This window comes from Cyprinodon tularosa, unplaced genomic scaffold (genome assembly GCF_016077235.1).
Source record: "Cyprinodon tularosa strain WSP-4 unplaced genomic scaffold, ASM1607723v1 ctg304, whole genome shotgun sequence".
Classification (NCBI taxonomy): Eukaryota; Metazoa; Chordata; class Actinopteri; order Cyprinodontiformes; family Cyprinodontidae; genus Cyprinodon; species Cyprinodon tularosa.
This window is the reverse complement of record NW_024039013.1, coordinates 1,611,392-1,630,404: the sequence shown is the minus strand read 5'-3', so window position 1 is coordinate 1,630,404 and position 19,013 is coordinate 1,611,392. Positions and strand designations below refer to the sequence as shown.

Below are 19,013 nucleotides of genomic sequence, written 5' to 3'. Positions count from 1 at the left end.
GCTGCTTCAAAATAATACTATATTTTGATGATATTTCAATAGTACGGAAGAGGATTAGGGCCACTGAAAAAAAAAAAAAGTTAACAAATTTTTACATTTTATTTCAGTTTAATGTGGGTAAAAAGTCAGAATTCTGAGATTAAAGTCAGAATTCTAAGATTAAAGTCAGAATTCTCAGATTAAAGTCAGAATTCTGAGAAAAAAGTCAGGATTTTGAGATTAAAGTCAGAATACTGAGATTAAAGTTAGAATTCTGAGAAAAAAAAGTCAGAAATCTTTGAAAAAAATTCAGATTTCTGAGATTAAAGTCAAAGTTCTGAGATTAAAGTTAGAATTCTGAGATTTAAACCAGAATTCTCAGATTAAAGTCAGAATTCTGAGAAAATACGACAGAATTCTGAGATTAAAGTCAGAATTGTGACTTTCCCCCCATACTAAACTGAAATAATATTCAAAAATCTGTTCTTTTTTCCGTACAGTAGCATTAAGCTGCTTTAGTTTGGTAACCTCTAACCGGAAGGGTTGTTTCCAGCTTGACAGTTGAAAGGCTGCCAAACAGAGGCTGACTGATGCTGCCCGCTGCGGTCTCCCTCACTGAGCGGTGGCCCTACTCAACTTCCACTCACCTCCTTCTCTGTCTGGCTCCACCGAACCGCACCGAACCCTACAAAACCAGATTTTTATTTAGTTATTTTTTTTATATACTGCTTGGTCTTTTTTAACCAGAGCATCCTTCTTGGGCATCCTAAAACAAGCGGGTCTGCGGGAGGAAAGCGTGGCTGAGCTGAAGAGATGCCTCACGGGCGGCTCGGTTCAGGGCATCCCGAGCACCGATCCGCGGAGAAATGCTGAAGCTCAGCGGCAGCTCGGTGGTCGCGGCGCTGCTTCTCTCGGTGGTCTGCGGCTCTTTTTTCTTCTGCGAGTATCTCATCTACTTCCCGACCATCCTGAAGTGCGCCTGGCCGCAGCTGAGCCATGCCCGGGGCGGGGAGGGCGCAGAGCCGGCGCTCCGCGCCATGGTGCTGTCAGACACCCATCTCCTCGGAGCTGTGGGGGGCCACTGGTTCGACAAGCTCAGGAGGTACCATCTCCATTTTATCCATCCCTTTAATTATCACTGATGTGAGCCACCGATCCACCGAATAACGTCGGGATTGTGTCCAAACGCAGGGAATGGCAGATGGAGAGGGCTTTCCAGACCGCGCTTTGGCTCCTAAAGCCTGAAATAGTCTTTATTCTCGGGGATATCTTCGACGAAGGCAAGTGGAGCTCCCAGAAGGTAACAGAGCTCCATGTTCAGCTCCGCAATACAGCACCACTGCTTAGGATTCAACTAAAGATGCTGTTAAAAATAAAAAATCTGTGAGAAAAGGATCAAACTAACACATAATGTGGACGATCTGCATCCAAACAAGAGGTTCTGTTACCGTTTGGGCCCACAGACTGCAGGGTCTCCTGCAAACATCTGCAGCCTGCATCCATCTCTGCACACTGGGATGGCTGTTTATTTAATTCAAACGGTAAAATAACAGGATGAACATCCTAATCCTTCAAGTTGGAGCAGAAAAAAACGAATGAAAAACATGCATTAAAGGCTGCATGGTGTGTTTACACTGGACCAGTATTTGATTGATCTTTAATTACAGTATGTCCTGACAAGCTGACTCTTCTTTAGTTTATATAGCACATAAATAACGAAAATTGAGTCTAAAATTTGCAACACAAGCTCTGAAAATAGTGAAAGCAGCTGAAGATTATTGCTTTATTGACCGTTTGATGTCTTTTTTTGTAGCATTTTTATCCATTCATCCATCTTAAGCATAAGAATTGCAGAAATATCTACAGTAAATTTAACAGAACTTTCAAAATAATACTTCTGCTTCACCAAAGTTCCCATAAAGCACAATCATGTCCATATTTAGCTTTTTAGAGAAGTATAAAAAAGCATATCTGTGCATGAAGTTTTTAAAGAAGAATCTGTTTTTTGTTTTACTAAAAAAATCAATTTAACTAGTGAATAAAACATGAACAAAATATTGTCACAACTATAAGAGATTCATAGCTGTAAGTTTTCAAACAAAGTATTCAAATTGATTTTGTTTACTTTTGGTAAACCTCAACTGAAAAATCAAAGCTTGATGGTTTAGAAACGTAAAGATCTTAATAGTTTACCACTTTTATGATTTATTTTATGCTCTTTCTAGAATTCTAGCCAGTAATCTAAACATGTATGAGATGTAAAACAGTATTTTTTCTCCTCTCCCTCATAAATCCCCTCATATGTTAATAGCTTCAGGTCTAATAGAAAAGCAGCGTCTCAGGTCCAATTAGAGCCTCATCATATAAAACTTAAACCTCTGATGTAATTAAGGGCCTGTTGTGGGGGGGGGGGGGGGGGGGGGGGGCTCAAAGCAGCCACCTCGACCTTCCTTGGGGATCTTATTAAGAATCTCTCAGGTGATTTTTTCTTCATATTAGAGCCCTGATCTAAATCCTCTTCCTCTCCTTTTCTGCAGCACTGGGAAGATGACGTGCGCCGCTTCCACAGGATGTTCAGACACTCCACTGACACAGAACTGGTCGTGCTGGTCGGCAATCACGACATTGGTTTCCATTATGAGTAAGCAAACAATGCCTCTAATTTCGCTGTGTTTCTTTTGTGAAGTAAAGCTGGTTGATCACCTTTTTGTGAATTAAAGACTGCACCGGTCAGAGCTTGCACTCCCTGACAACAGTGAAACACTCCTTGTTTGGTAGAAATATATTTGAAATGTCAGAAGCCTCAGAAAAAGTGTAGCATTTTTTTCTCTGCTGCAGAACTGGAAAAACGGAAGATAAGACAAGTTTGTCAACATTACATAAAGCTTTAAGGAATGTTTTAGGTGTGAGCTAATCAAGAACAGTTCTGTCAGATAATGCCTTGGGGTTAGGCACCTGAAGGAATGAGAACGCACAGGCTTTACACTGAACAGAATTCTGAACCGGTCTCCACGTTGGAGCCAGGCTTACGGGAATTAAAAAAGGCCTCCTGCTTTCCGAGCCAAAACTCGGAGGGGTCCGCAGAGAAGGACCAGAACCCAAGCTCCCTCGCACCCTAAGCCAATACCCTGAGGGCTTAGCGGAGAAAGGACGCGACATGACCAGGAGACAGGAGACAAACACTAACACCCTCTCAATCCACTGGCCTCCAAGAGTCAGTACATGAACCAGGAACAGACATGAACAGCTGACACGAATACATAACACAAATAAACAAAGAATAATTATCTGGCCCCAGTAGCTGGGCTGAGCCATCTATATAGCAGGGGCACCAGGTGAATACGATGGATGATAATTAGAGAGCGGGGAGGGAATGGCAGATGAATGAAGTGTGTAATCACATTAGCTACGGGGGTCCAATCATGACAATAGTGAAGGATTTTTGCAGATTTTTGAAAAAAAAAAAAAAACGTCCCTTTTTTTTTTTTTTTTTTTATCGCAGCCTGTACCTGCTCCCAAGAGGGAATGCTTATTAAACATGTGAGAGAGTATGCAGAGCCCATTTCTCCTCATGCACGCTCTGTTTAAAAGTTGCTGTTAGCATCACTCATACAAGCTTATTTTCCAAAAGAAGATTTGCCATTTTTCCACTATGTCACACTCACCACCGATAAGTGAAAATGGGGACAAACATGTAAACATATCACCAGAATGATTGACAGTTAGGAGGACCACTTATTTTGATGATCCACCCACAAAAAGAACATCCTCTTCTATACCTTTAATTCTCCCATCACCTCTCACCAACTTCCTTGTCCCTGCTAACAGAAGTGCTTCCCCACACCATGATGTTACCACCGCTATGCGTCATGATGGGGAGGGAAAATGCAGGGTGATGGCCGGTGTTGGTTTTCTGTTGCCGAAAGTGTTTTTAATAGAGGCAATAAAATTCATGTGATATTATTTTCCTGCTTTCTTTAAAGAAAATCTTTCTACTCCTAAAAAATATTGACTTTTATTGGGTGCTCTGTGTTGCTGAACGCTTAACTGAACTGGTGGGGCAGCACAGTTGCTAGAAGGCTCTGATCCTGCCTTCACTATGACTGCAGAGACCAATAAGGAGCTGCAGCTTAGCTGAAAAACGTCAGCATCTGTCTATGAAGACATGAGCTGCGGTTTCTTTTGGCAGCCATGCCAGGTATTAGTGGGCGGGGGGTGGTAAAAATATACAGGATCTATTATATAAGTGTTGAGAGAAACTTTTGCCAAATAGAATTAGAAAGTTTTTTATTTTTAGTTATTTTTTTTATTAAATTCTGTGCTTGAAAATGTATTTTACCAGAAAAACGAAAATCAAGTGCAATGAAATCAAAGGAAGAAATGTTAAAAAGTCTAAAGGAAATTTAATGTAATCCTCATTAACTGTAAATCAAAGCACATTCTTTGTTTTTATTAAGCTCAAATTGCGCAAGAGAAAATATTTTCTATTTGATGCTTTCAGTGACCAGATATGCGGTGGGAAATCTTAGTTTTGGTGCTGATTGTGGAAAAATCGTCCAGTTCTGACGTCTGTTTGGTTAATTTGCGATCAAATGTTTGTGTGCTGCATATAACTTAAATCTTTATTTGATTAGAATTAAAATCTTTATTTAACCTTTATTTGACTTAAATTGATATCTTTATTTAATCTGCAGTATCATAATCTGACATGTTAGCATATATAGTTCTCTGGTGTCGCCTACATTTGGCTAAACCTTAATTAAAAAGCTCTAGAAACAACAGTCAGTATTTTGCTGTTTATCTGTTGCCATTTTTTAAATAAATTTGCCAAATAAATATAATATAAAACAAATATTTACTTTATTTAGTGGTATATGTCAGAATCCAGCTATCGGAGCAGTTCTAGTTCATATTCATGTGGTTTTGATCATTTTAAAGCAGTATGGTTGTTTTTTATGCTTTCCTCTCCTTGCTGTTAATGTTTTACAAGAAGGGAAGTGCCAACTTATGCAGAAAATAATCTCGCAGATGAATTTTTGACGCATGTGCTTCCTAGATGTGGGATTATGTCGGCATGCGGCTGCTCTTAGACGCTTTGATTCCAATACGTGCAGCAGGGAGCGAAGCGCCACGGCTCTTATGTAACAGCCCATGAAAGGCTGACGTGACAGGCTTTAGCAGCAGGTTTCTAACACTCAGTTTATCTGTTGTCTTGTTGTGTCTCCCCTGCAGGATGGACTGGTTCAAGCTGCAGCGCTTTGAAAAGGTCTTCAACGCCTCCTCCACCAGGATTGTTACCAAAAAGGGAGTCAAGTGAGTGGCAGGAAGTAGAAACACACATGAAAAGCTGCAGGACAAACATGTGACTCAGCAGGCTGGAAGCCACTTTTAGCTCTTGAATCAACCTTTTTTTTATGACTAACCTGTCGATAAGCAATTGATAAGGCTCTCTGTGCAATGGATTTTTAGAGTTTTATTCTATTTTGAAAATTGAAAACAAAGTACTACTGCAGTCAAATATGTTTCAATCGGTAGTCGAGTTGTAAAAAAAAGTTTGGAAGTATACATAGCCTAATTAATGTATTCCATTAACCTAAAGCACTATGCATGGTATGGTTGTTACATGTCAGGTACACCGGCCATTTAACTTGACCAAGGCACCTCACAATAGAGCTGCAGTCAGTCCCTGGACTGGCATGGCTATCACTGCTCCTACATAGATAGGGACTCATTTCCCACTGTAATCAGCTTCATAGTCATGGTAGGACACTTCTTTGATTTTACTTTGTAGAGTCTTTTGGCAATTAATCTATTAAGATTTAGAAAGAAAACCTCATAAAACACTGCGAATGAATATCTGAATCTTTTCAAGTCAAGTGTTTTTTATTCAAGTTCAATTAATTAAATTGAAACAGCTGAAATAATTTCCAAAATCTAAAAAAAACTACTAACAAATTCAAATACATAACAATCAACCTGATAATGAAATAAGCCTGTATAAAATATAATAATTTTACTCACCTTTCAAATATTCATTTAGAGTATTTATTTTATAAAATAGACTGTTTATAAGAAAATCAGTTTTGCTTCTGTTGGATAATTTAAAGTAAACTAGACTACATGCTGGTAATGAATGAGTTAAAACTATGCTAACAGGTCCATCGAAGTGAAGCTATTTACCATTGATTGGACGACAGTTATCTAGGTTAGGACAGCCAATAGCGGCCTTTCTTGCTGGGAAGTTGGCAACACTGGTGAAGGGATGAGAGGAGCGGAGAGGAGAAGTTTTTGAAGAAAAATTCAAAATTTCAACATAAAAAATTTAAATATATGAAAAAACTTATAATTAAACTGAAATGGGTCCTTAGAGTTCAGAAAGTTGTTATTCTCCGCACATCCCATACTGCTGAGTTCTTTTCTATATTGGGGCATTTTGAAACAACTTTGTCAAGAAGAGCCAGCACCATTGCAGCCATGCAAAAGTCTGCAGGCAACTGTAAGAAAAGCTCAGTGACAGCACTAGGGGGATATTTAATTTTGACTAGTTCAAAGTAACTAACTAATATCTTGATTATAATTCCAGATGTGTAAGGCACAGGACAAAAATCTAACTCAGAACTGGAAACACGTTGGTGGGAGTCTCATGGTTTGCAAGTGAAATTTAAAACAAAAGTAGTGCACTGGGTTCAGAAGTGCATTGTCCAATAGGGATGCTGATTAGCATGAGTCCCTCTGTCTTTCATCACCTGCGGTTGGTTGAGGGGACATGCTTGGACAGAGCTGGCCTTAGATAAAGGATTTTCCTGTGCTGAGGTTGATCATGTACCTGTAGGAAGTTGAAAAAAAATTTCATTTTCCAGGTTGAGACACGGTGCATGATGAAAACAAAAGATTTCAGCATTAAGTGGCAGTTCCTTCAAAAATATTACCACAGTTTTAAAAAGTGAAGCATTTAGAGACGATAACCAGACAGATGGAAATGTTAAAGCTGTCACCCTCATCAGTACCAGCCTCATCCTGGGCTGTTATCAGCACCTGCTTCTTTCCACGGGTAAATCCTGACTCACCTATAAAGGGTGAACAGATCAGATGGTGAAGAAGGACCAAATCTTTACCTAGTTGTTGCTTTAAAGAGAAAAGAAATAGTTGTCCTCTGCCCTCTGTGTGTTTTTTAGCTTGGAATCTCTGCCCGGTTCATGTATCGCCTGTGCTGCAGAGGTGCCCCTGTGGTTTTGCTGCATAGGTGCATTTTGCAGCGTGATTCCTTTCAAAGATGCAGACCTTGCTGAGTTTTCCCAGCATTGTCCCGTTCCCTGCAGACTGTATCACATGCCTTGAGGAATAGACACACCTCTGTAGGGTTAAGGTTACTATATGCAACTCTTATGGTGCAATTTCTAGTTTGTTTTTAGCTTTTAACCAATAGGTTAAAAACGATTTCCTTTAAGCTTTTCATATTGAAATGAATAGATCAAAATTACTTGCATTAAAAAGTTGCTAAGGATTGAGTTATAATGTTTTAGGTGGAGCTGTTGCTGCTGCAGATTTGATCAATATGTTCACAGAAATGCACCAGAGCAGCGTGCAAATGATGTGTCAGTGTGAAAAGGGGTCATTTATTGTGGCATCTATTCAGAGGATCATTATCATCCACTGTTCTGTTCGTCTGCAGCTTTTTCATTGAAGGGTTTTCCAGGTCTGGTTAAAAATGTATAAGAAAAAAGTATTTCTGCATTCAAACATTTTTAAATATCCAACGGTCTGAATCTTGCTTTATTAAAACAATCCGTCCATCATTTTTAGGAACCTAGACTTTTAAAATCTATTTAAGAAAACAGTTTCCTCTAAAGCCTAAAAAACCTAAACTGCAGATCAATGCAGAATAAAACCTTTGTGCTGCTGTGTTGCCGCCTGTCTGCAGCTTCCTGCTGGTGAACAGCGTGGCCCTGCACGGTGACGGCTGTCCCATCTGCCAGTCAGTGGAAAAAGACCTGATCAAACTCTCCAAGGACCTCAACTGCTCGCTTCAGGTGAGAGCAAATTCCTGAGAGCCACATATCTCACAGCATCAGCAATCTGCTCACTCTTTGCTGCTGGCACTCAAGAAGTGTGAATAGAAGATAATAATCCTGCAGTACTTTCAGTCCATGAAGCAGACGGGGTGTTTTGTTCTTTTCCTACAGTTTTTACAGTAAATGGCATCATTTTACAGGGTTGGAACAATTAGAGGTAAAAGTGATGACGAACACTAAGGGCATGATCTTCAGAAGGTTCCCACGTCTTAAAACAGATGCAAACGTGTTTGTAGGTTCAGAGCAGATCTTTAAGGAAGGAGCAAAGTGATTTTTGTTTCCATTTCAGCAGACAGTACGCTATTTTTTTTTCTTTTACTTTTGTATAGAGCTCTTTGTTTAAAGAGATACAAGCTGCACTATAATTATTATTATTAGCGTACTGACCCGAATATAGGATATACCCTGATTATAAGATGACCACTTTCCAGGACCAGTTTTTAGGAACAAAAAAAAAAGACCAAAGAAAAAAAAGACTGATAAGGAACATTTATTTTGTTTAAAGAAACTATTTTTTTTATTGAGAAACACTGCGACTCGAATGAAATTGGAACTATGCTCACAGAATGTCTCAAAAACCTGCAGGAGGCTTTTACTCTCAGAAGTCCTCTGCCTCGCTGCACACGCTGTCACTCCTACTCTCACCCTGCAACTCTGATAGTTTTTGATAAGCTTTTCTTTTGCTGTTTGCATTTTTCCAACCTTTTTGAACGTGCCATATTGTGAAATTGCACTCTGTAATTCCGTATCTCTTTGCTGCCTGACAGCTTTTTGATGCCTCCACTGCGTTGACCACCTTAATTTTAAAATTGGCGTCAAAAGTCTGCCTCAAATGTCAACATTGTCTGACTTTTGATCCACTCCGTTGTCGGCAGCGACTCTCCATTTGTAGCATTCTTGTCACTTCTTCTCTGTTGTGATAGAAAGACGACCCCAGCCACAGTTTTTCATCACCATGAGGTCACTGGCTTTACAAAAAAATGGTGCCCTCTGCTGCTGTGTTTGACAACTGTCAGCCTGTATAATTGGTTAGTCCCCAATTATAAGATGACCCCACATTTTCACATCGTTTTTAACGCAAAAAAAAAAAAACTTGTCTTATTTTCGGGCCAATATGGTACTTTCTTTATAATTATCAGTACTACCTCTAGGCTGTGAACCTCATCTTTCTTTTACAGCCACTCTCAAACTGCCAGTAGAACACCCAATCTGCTCATTTTACTTGATGCAACCAAACCAGTTTGCACGTCTTAACATTTGTGCAGCAATCTTTGCAGATCCCCAAAACACTTCCACTTATTGCATGGAGTATAAAAAAAATTACATGTGCAATTTAGTGCCTGTTATTTAGAGTCTGTGAAGATCAGACCTGTTGAGTACAAACCAACTTCTGAATGTCTATCTTGTGCAGAAGTCGCAGTCTGACAGCAAAGAGACAGAGAAATGTGAGGGCTCACAGACGTATCCCCCCACCGCCCCCATCATGCTGCAGGTAAGCTGGGCTATTCTCTAAACCTGCCGCATGCTGAGTTTTGATTTTATTCATTCACAGCGAGGAGATTTAAATTATAAATATATCTGGTAAAATAAAAGAAGCTTATGAAATATTTTTCTTTCTTGCATTTCATTGTAATTTATGTGAATATTGTGTGGCTAAAGCAGAGGAGACCATAGATGCATGAATCTATTTATTGTAGAGTGGCTGGTAGAACACCTGTTTTTAATACAAGATGTTTAAGCATCCTGTTTAAAGTTTGCCACAGGCCTCTCAGAGGGTACGGCAGACATTTAGAAGATAATCTGATTACATGAGAGCAAAAGTTAACATTTTATAGGTCCAGATTGTGGAGAAATGATTAATATGGTGAAACATGGTGGTGGCAGCATTATGCTGAGGGAATTATTTTTCTATACCGGGGGTCGGTCAAGGCAGATTCATATCTGCAACTCTGAATTGATCTAGCCAAAAGTCGGGAAATCTGAGTGTTTGGTTTCACAACAGCTGCTATCAATCAATTTAATAAATTTTAACTAAGTCCACTCAGAGTTAAACGTGCGCAAAAAGTTTGAAAAGCAATTTTCAGTTGAGCACCGATTTGATGAGTCACCATGACAACAGGCAATAGGAAGTGCCTATTTAATTTAAGAAAGTAAAAAGAATTATACTAGTAAGAATTAAGTTTCAGGATTTTTAATTACTTGTATAATATATTATATAGAGGTTAGGCAAGTTAGGCATTTTTACTCAGAAGCTTTGTAGAAGAACTTGCTAACTTTCCTGTAGTATTAAATTAAACATTTCAGCAGGTTTAGGAACAAAGATTATTTTTTGTTTTTGTTTGGGGCTGCGCAGTGGGTAGCACTGCTGCTTTGCAGCAAGAAGGTTCTGGGTTCGATTCCTGGCCTGGGGTCTTTCTGCATCGAGTTTGCATGTTCTCTCTGAGCATGGCTGGGTTCTCTCCGGGTACTCCGGCTTCCTCCCACAGTCCAAAAACACGCCTGTTAGGTCAATTGGCTTCTCTAAATTCTCCTTAGATCTGAGTGGTTGTTTGTCTCTGTGTCGCCCAGTGATGGACTGGCGACCTGTCCAGGGTGTACCCTGCATCTCGCCCGGAGACAGCACCCCTCGCAACCCCACTTAGGGATAAGCGTGTTAGAAGATGGATGGATGGATGGATGTTTTTTCAGTTCAGGATTTAGCATAAACAGAACAAAAAGGGAGAACTAGGCCTAATAAAAACAACTGAACAAACGTTACGCCTTAAAAAAATAACACCACAGACTGATGAAAACGAACAAGGCAAGAAGAAATGAAATTAAAGTACTTGTATAATAATGTATGTCCAATTAAAACATTTTTACCACTCTTGGTCAGAAGCCTAAACCTGACAGTATCCTTTTTAGATAGAAAGAGTGGATTTAATATATATTTCATTAATTAAACATATTTGTATTTTTTAAATGTGTAATGTTATTCAATTGTTTGAAATAATCTCATTTATGTTAGTGAAATCAAACATTTTACTGGACACCCAGAGGCCAGCTGCTAAAACTAAATCCTAGCCGCTCTGTAACAGGTGAGCTAAGTTTAAATAGACAAGGTCTCGTCTGCGATTGGAGGAGCCAGATATGAATGGTCCAATCATGTTTCAGAGATGTCTACAAATCAGGCTGCAACGCTTTCAAAGCTGGAGAGGAACTTTGTGTCCACTTCCTCTTATCAATCAAATGCTGCGAGATTATTTAGAGGGCATCTGTGAACATAATTGTCACATATTCCCAATTGAATTTCTGGACTTTAGCTGGACCTTTCTAACATACCCAGATGCCTTGCTCTCAACCTTCAGGCTGTTGCACTGTGCAGCCTCTAGCATACTGTAGTTGTTCTCAACCCCGTTCCTCAGGGACCTCATGTCAAACAAACAAAAAAAACCGGATGATTAACAGGTTTCTGCAGCACTTGATTGTAGAGGAGAAGCTCTAATCTGAATCAGGTGTGCTGGAACAGACATATCTAAAACATGCACTGCAGGGGTCCCTGAGGACCCGGGTTGGGAACCGCTGCTCTAGCAGTTGTTTTTTTCAACCGTTGTCCTGCACTGAGCTCTATCCATCTTCTCATCAGCTCTAACCAGCTTCTCTGTTTCTGCTGGAGAAAAGCATTCCCACAGCATGACGCTGTCACCACCATGTATCTTCCCTGAGAAGGTTTCTCAAAGGGATTGTCACGTTTCTTCTTTGCATAAAATGTAAACTTTGGTCTTCTTCCACCTGTTTGTTGAATCCTCCACGTAGCTTTTCATCCATGAAGACCAGCTCTATTGAGCGCACTATCGGTGCTACAGGTTTCCCCATCTTTAGATTCTCCTACCTGAGTGGTGGATTTCTGCAGAATCGGTTAGGGTTATGAGATAGAAGGGCCAGGTGTCTTCTCTCTTGTTCCGACATTTAACATACAGATGTTTAACATCTGCTTGCTGTTTTGGTCCTCCAGCATTACCCTCTGTACAGAGTGAGTGACGCCAGCTGCACTGGGGAGGATGCAGCACCGCCGGAGGAGCGACACCTGCTGTTCAGAGAGAAGTATGACGTGCTGTCCAAAGAGGCTTCTCAGCGGGTGAGTCTCCCTTTCATCCAGATAAATGCAGTTCAGCAGTATTAGAGTTGAGGAGCAGACGCAGAGCATGATGAAAGTGAGGAGTAAGGAGAGCAGGAAGCAGCTTCTCAAGGGGTTTTGGCCTTTTTTTCTTCTCCCTTTCTTCTTTAGCTTCTGCAGTGGTTTAAGCCCCGGCTCATCCTGAGCGGACACACCCACAGCGGATGTGAGGTTCTCCATGACAACAAGTACCCAGAAATCAGCGTGCCGTCTTTCAGCTGGAGGAACAGGAATAACCCCAGCTTCATCCTGGTGAGTGGGAGAACAGAAAGCCTCTGCAGGATTACTCACATCATACGTATTTTTTTTCCTAACTTAACAGCTTCTAAGTCTAAATATGGCATTGCGTACTAAACTTTTGTAAAACTGTATTAAAAGAAGAAAAAAAATCCAATGTCTACTGCTTCATTCTTCTATGGCAGATTTTTTTCACCAACCACTGAAGGGATATTGCTAGAAGTGAAAGGAAATGCTACATGGATGTGAAATGTTCAACAAGTAGAAATCTGACATTTACTGCATGCATTTGTATCCAGCCTGTCTGCTTCAATCAATACTTTGTAGAGGCAACTCCTGCTGTGGCATCTACTACCTTCCAACATCTAGAGAGTAAATTGCCGACCACTCCTGTGTGAAACACCTCTAGCACAGTCAGATTGGATGGAGAGCATCAGCAGACATTAATTTTTAAGTTTTGCCATGGATGCTTAACTGGATTTAGATGTGAACTTTGACTGGGCCATTCTAACTCATGAAATGTGCTTGATCTGAACCATTCCATTGTACCTGTGGCTGTATGTTTAGGGTCGTCGTGCTGCTGGACGGTGAGCCCTTCGCCCCAGTCTTTTCCAGCCTCTATCCAAGTTTCTTCCAGGAATGTCCTGTATTTAGTTCCATCCATCTTCCCATCAGCTCTGCCCAGCTTTCCTGTCCCCGCAGAAGAAAAGCTTCCTCACAGCATGATGCTGCCACCACCATGTTTTACGGTGTGAATGCTGTTTGTGATCTATACATTTGTTCATGCATCCATCCATTCATCCATCCATCCATCCATGGTTTTTCCAGGCTCTATATTTACAGACTGATTGCTGTAGAAATACTTGCAAAAAATAAAATCTATGCAAACCTTTTTTATCACATTTTTACTCAAAAAATTATCTAAATACAGAATAAAAATAGAAATGTATGCTTTTATAAGAAGAGCAGGTAGAGACTGATAAACAAGCAGCTATGCTGTGAAAACAAACATGAAAAACCTACAGTATGTGATCGGCTCAGCTTACAACTGAAAGAAGCTTAAAAGTCCAACAACACAGATATATGGTTTAGAGGTTAGGTTTTTAGAAAAACATCAACATGAGGAGTGGCGTTACAAATGTCTTAAATAATTATAATTTTTTTGTTCTTTTGGTATTTAATTTTCTCTCAGGCTACTGTAAGTATTTAGGAATTTCTTTTTTCTTTTATTATAAGATTCTAATGTTTTTGTTTGTGTGTGTATCTGTATTTTTAAATTAAGATTTTTGGACTAGATTTTTATTCAATCTGATTTTGTAAAACGTTGTTTATGCTTTTTTTCTGAATTTTGCTTGTGACTTTTATTTATTTGTTGCATTTCTGTTTCATTCTGTAACATGTATGTAGGACATAAATCTTATAATTTACTCAGCTTAATTGGCTTTCTCAACTGTTGGCTACATAAAAATTCCACATTTATTTGCTCCCGGATGTCCTCTAGTCGTTACTGTGAACCGCATCCAGGCTGTTCACATGATGACCGCCCCATCTCTTACATCTCTCCTCCTTTCCACAGGCGTCGGTGTCCTCAAGCGGTTATTCCCTCTCCAAATGTTTCCTGCCGGAGGAGAGCACGGTGATCGGGGTCTACTGCTCGGCCGGCGCCTGCCTGCTGCTGCTCATCCTGGCTCACTGCCTGTGGATGAAGGGGCTGCTGCAGCTTAGCCTCTGCCTGCTGGGGAAGCACAAGTCTCTGTAAACCACGTCACCCAGAGTGCAACTTGTCTGTTAGTGGAGCTGATCTCTGACTGGGCTGTGGATCTGTCCACACATCCTCAGTTGGATTGTTGCAGTGAACACAAAGCTGTAAATATATTTAAAATGTGTAAATCAGTGCTGGCATTGATGATGAAGGTGATGATGATGTTATTTGAAATTGAGATATTTATGGACAGGATGTCTTGGTAAAAGCTGCTCCCTCTGCATTGGGTTGTTGGGGTTAAAGGAGAGGTGTAAATATTTTGGTGGTGAGTTAAAGGTGCTTTCTGTGAAACAAGTCATTTCTTAAACTTTGTTTTTTTTTTTTATCTTTCCTCGATGTCCATCTGTCTCAGCTGCTCATTGTTTTTCAAATCTATACCAAGTTATATTATTTAATTCACGACTCTTTGTGCCAAATTGTTGACCGTTTACAATGAGATGTTCTTAATAAAGAGTTTTCTGGTGAAAAAAAATGTTCAACAAGCAACTGAACAAAATATAGTTCTTTCTGATACAAATCAACCTAAAATAAACAACCAATGAATTAGTTGGAAATGGTTCACCCAAACCATCTACAATAACCTTTTTATTCAGATTTTTTCCCGCAGGGTTTTATTTTTTCATTTCTGAGGTCCTTTAATACACAATAAATTGGTTTTCTATTTTTCTATTATTGGTTCATTTTAACCCAATAAAACCTGCAGCATTATGATCTACCTTTGTGTTGGGTAACTAGCTGCAGCGATTTCTACTTATTAGGGAATCCAGCTTTTTTTAATAAACTGCCTTACTATGTAAGACAACAGGACCCCTAAATGTGGAAAGAGTTGAATAAATAATTAGAAATTAAATATCCCTTTATAAATAGTTAAGAATCGACCCAAAATCGGGTAAAGCAAAGCTGCAAATCCTCACATTTTACAAGCTGTTTGGCTGATAGTCTCACAAGAAAACAACATATTTTTTATCTTTCAAGTTAATTTAACACTGAATGAGATGTTTGTTTCTTTTAAGTCTGTTTATTATGGGATACAGCTAAGAAAACTGAATTTATGACATAACATGAGACTAAGAAGAATAGGCTTTTTAATATGCTGTGGTCTTCATGAGCATGGGGAAGACTTCTGTCTTCATAGTTGTCCAACATAAAGTTGAAAGTTAAGTGGAAGGAAAAATGGTAGGAAACAGCCTTGGAGAATTCTGAAGCAAATCCCTGTAAATCTTGTCACTGCTGAAGCTCCAACAAGAGAAACAATCAACACCTTGTAAATGTCCCCTAAACACAAAGGTTTAGGTGCCTTCTGTGCACCTGCTTCAATCCCATTTTTTCCTTCCACTTAACTTTTTGGGAATATGCTGCAATGCAGCACGCTAATCAACCATCTATATCTAAAGTGACCTGTTTGTAGCTAAATCCATGTAGATGGAGTCAATGACCATCTTTTGAACATTTCCAAGACAAAATTGTTCTGAATCACTTCATTTCTTAATAAAAAAAAACAACTTGTTGATGCCTGCAACATATTAAAAGGCTCATGGACTTGGAAAATTCTGCATACTAATATAAAATTGTGTATTTCAGTTGTTTGGTGTCCAGGACGCCGGTTTGTTTAACACCTTTTCACCTAATTTTATATTAGTACTGATTAACTTCTTCTATCCTGCATACATTGCAGCTCCTGCAATATATAAAAAAATGGGATTAATCGATTTCACTGATTTTAGCTAAGACTAAGAGACTCAAGGGGCCTCTTTTAGTTAATTCCTCTTAATTTGTACTGCAAAAAAAAACAAAAAAAAAACAAGACAGCAATGTTAAAACATGAAGGGTTTCTGATTGCTTAATGAAATGTCTCCAGCTGTTTCAACAGTTAAGTCCCTTTTAATACCTGTTTATTGTTTATTGTTTATTTATTTGGATCCCCATTAGCTGTCAGTAATTTGACAGCTACTCTTCCTGGGGTCCCTTTAAAATTATACAGATACACATAACATAACACATAACACATAACCTGTCAAAATTCTTTTGCATTAAAGTGCCAGTCAAATACAAATCCACCATAGAAAGGTGACATTTATTAGAAATTAGGCAAATTATCAGCCATTATAATTATATTTTACATTTTTATAAATCAAGTTATTTTTGTTTTTAATTTACTGTAACTTAAATGATTTCCACAGCAATACTTTGTTTGCAGGGCCCTCCAAATATTAGCATATTGGTAAAGATGTGTAAAAAACAATACAACCCCTAAAAAAAATCCTTAAACCTTATGGATTTCTAACCATTACTAATTCTATGTGTGGACACATTTGTTGGTACACCTGGTTAAATACAATAAAAAACCCCAATAGACAGAAATAGCTTGTCACTTGTTCATGCTTGGCTGAAAAGGCCTGGGAAAAAAATATGGTATCTGAAAATAATGTGACCAAAGGTTCCTGTTAAATCAAGGTGTGTCCAGTAATTAGCTTCGCAGCTTTCTACAATCTATTAAAGAGCCAGGGGACCTATATATAGGGCTACAGTTCACCGGGCTGTTTGGTGACATGGTGTGTACCACACTCAACACGAACCAGAGGAAGTGAAGGAAAGAGTTGTCCAGGAGATTTAAATAAATTAGAGACAAACATGTTAAAGCCAAAGTCTATAAGTGCATCTCCAAGCAGCTCGATGTTCCAGTGACTACAGCTGCACATATCATTCAGAAATGTAGGATCCATAGGACTATTGCGAGTCAGATTGTACCTTCCGTCATTGTTTGAGCCAGAGTGGACTTAATGTTAATGTGGATTAATGTTAGATGGCCAAATAAGACACCATTGCTGAAAACATGTCATTAAAAATCCAGACTGGAATTTGCCAAACTACATGTTGACAAGCAACAAGGCTTCTGGGGGAATGTCCCATGGACAGATGAGACAAAGATTGAACTTTTTGCCAAGGTACATCAGCTCTATGTTCACAGGTATTATTTCTGTGACCACAGAGGTTTTATCTTCAATTAAACAAGGGCTACCAACAATTTTTATCAATGTGTTGCACTCAAAAGATCAAAGTTTATTTCAATGCAAATGCTTTGGCTACATTTAATTTACACAAATCCCACAAATTAGAACAACTCTGGTATTAAAATAACTTCATCTTAGGTGCTTACCCCCCCATAGATGTACATGTTTATCAAACTGGAATTTTCCATTTTGGAATGAAATGATGCAGTAAAGAACACAACCGGGTGTATTTCAAGGCCCAAGGATCCGTCTGACTTTATTTCGATGGTAGAAAACCTACATCCCTTGATGGAAATTTCCTTTTCCTTGAACTGATATCCAATTCTGAAGCAGCTTGATTGCTTTTGTGATTCTGTTGGATTTTAAGAGCTTGTCCTTGGCAGAAGTAGCCAAAAAAAAGGCCCTTCCAACTATATATATATATATACACTCACCGGCTACTTTATTAGGTACCCCTTATGCTAGTAACGGGTTGGACCCCCTTTCGCCTTCAGAACTGCCTCAATTCTTCGTGGCATAGATTCAACAAGGTGCTGGAAGCATTCCTCAGGGAGTTTGGTCCATATTGACATGATGGCATCACACAGTTGCCGCAGATTTGTCGGCTGCACATCCATGATGCTAATCTCCCGTTCCACCACATCCCAAAGATGCTCTATTGGATTGAGATCTGGTGACTGTGGAGGCCATTTGAGTACAGTGAACTCATTGTCATGTTCAAGAAACCAGTCTGAGATGATTCCAGCTTTATGACATGGCGCATTATCCTGCTGAAAGTAGCCATCAGAAGTTGGGTACATTGTGGTCATAAATGGATGGACATGGTCAGCAACAATACTCAGGTAGGCTGTGGCGTTGCAATGATGCTCAATTGGTACCAAGGGGCCCAAAGAGTGCCAAGAAAATATTCCCCACACCATGACACCACCACCACCAGCCTGAACCGTTGATACAAGGCAGGATGGATCCATGCTTTCATATTGTAGACGCCAAATTCTGACCCTACCATCCGAATGTCGCAGCAGAAATCGAGCCTCATCAGACCCGGCAACGTTTTTCCAATCTTCTATTGTCCAATTTCGATGAGCTTGTGCAAATTGTAGCCTCAGTTTCCTGTTCTTAGCTGAAAGGAGTGGCACCCGGTGTGGTCTTCTGCTGCTGTAGCCCATCTGCCTCAAAGTTCGACGTACTGTGCGTTCAGAGATGCTCTTCTGCCCACCTTGGTTGTAACGGGTGGTTATTTGAGTCACTGTTGCCCTTCTATCAGCTCGAACCAGTCTGGCCATTCTCCTCTGACCTCTGGCATCAACAAGGCATTTCCGCCCACAGAACTGCCGCTCACTGGATGTTTTTTCTTTTTCAGACCATTCTCTGTAAACCCTAGAGATGTTTGTGCGTGAAAATCCCAGTAGATCAGAAGTTTCTGAAATACTCAGACCAACCCTTCTGGCACCAACAATCATGCCACGTTCAAAGTCACTCAAATCACCTTTCTTCCCCATACTGATGCTCGGTTTGAACTGCAGGAGATTATCTTGACCATGTCTACATACCTAAATGCACTGAGTTGCCGCCATGTGATTGGCTGCTTAGAAATTAAGTGTTAACGAGCAGTTGGACAGGTATACCTAATAAAGTGGCCGGTGAGTGTATATAGTAGGTAAGACATTGACCTAATATTTAATAAGTTATTTGGCTCTTTTAGATGTCTATGTTTAAACAGTAACTATTCTTCTATCCAGCCATCATCTCCACCCACTTGTCCTTCCAGTGTCTCCAGGGCTCAACAGGTTAGG

At 39.7% G+C, this 19,013-nt stretch overlaps 1 protein-coding gene across 3 annotated transcripts; it reads left to right on the top strand.

The window, feature by feature from the left end:
• The first annotated feature begins 533 nt into the window (after positions 1-533).
• Positions 534-14,773, top strand: mppe1 (metallophosphoesterase 1). 3 transcript variants are annotated; one of them, XM_038291965.1, is made up of 11 exons: positions 534-1,081; positions 1,171-1,279; positions 2,517-2,620; positions 5,212-5,292; positions 7,901-8,009; positions 9,463-9,543; positions 12,046-12,168; positions 12,319-12,459; positions 13,012-13,031; positions 13,120-13,193; positions 14,021-14,773. In XM_038291965.1, the coding sequence occupies exons 1-11, from the start codon at positions 846-848 to the stop codon at positions 14,167-14,169; spliced, it is 1,227 nt and encodes a 408-aa protein (XP_038147893.1). In that variant the 5' UTR covers positions 534-845; the 3' UTR covers positions 14,170-14,773. The 3 variants fall into 3 exon arrangements, 2 of the variants coding, with proteins under 2 accessions (XP_038147893.1, XP_038147894.1); XR_005281391.1 differs by having other exon boundaries at positions 13,012-13,193; positions 14,021-14,095; XM_038291966.1 differs by lacking the exons at positions 13,012-13,031; positions 13,120-13,193 and having other exon boundaries at positions 535-1,081.
• The last annotated feature ends 4,240 nt before the right edge of the window (positions 14,774-19,013 follow it).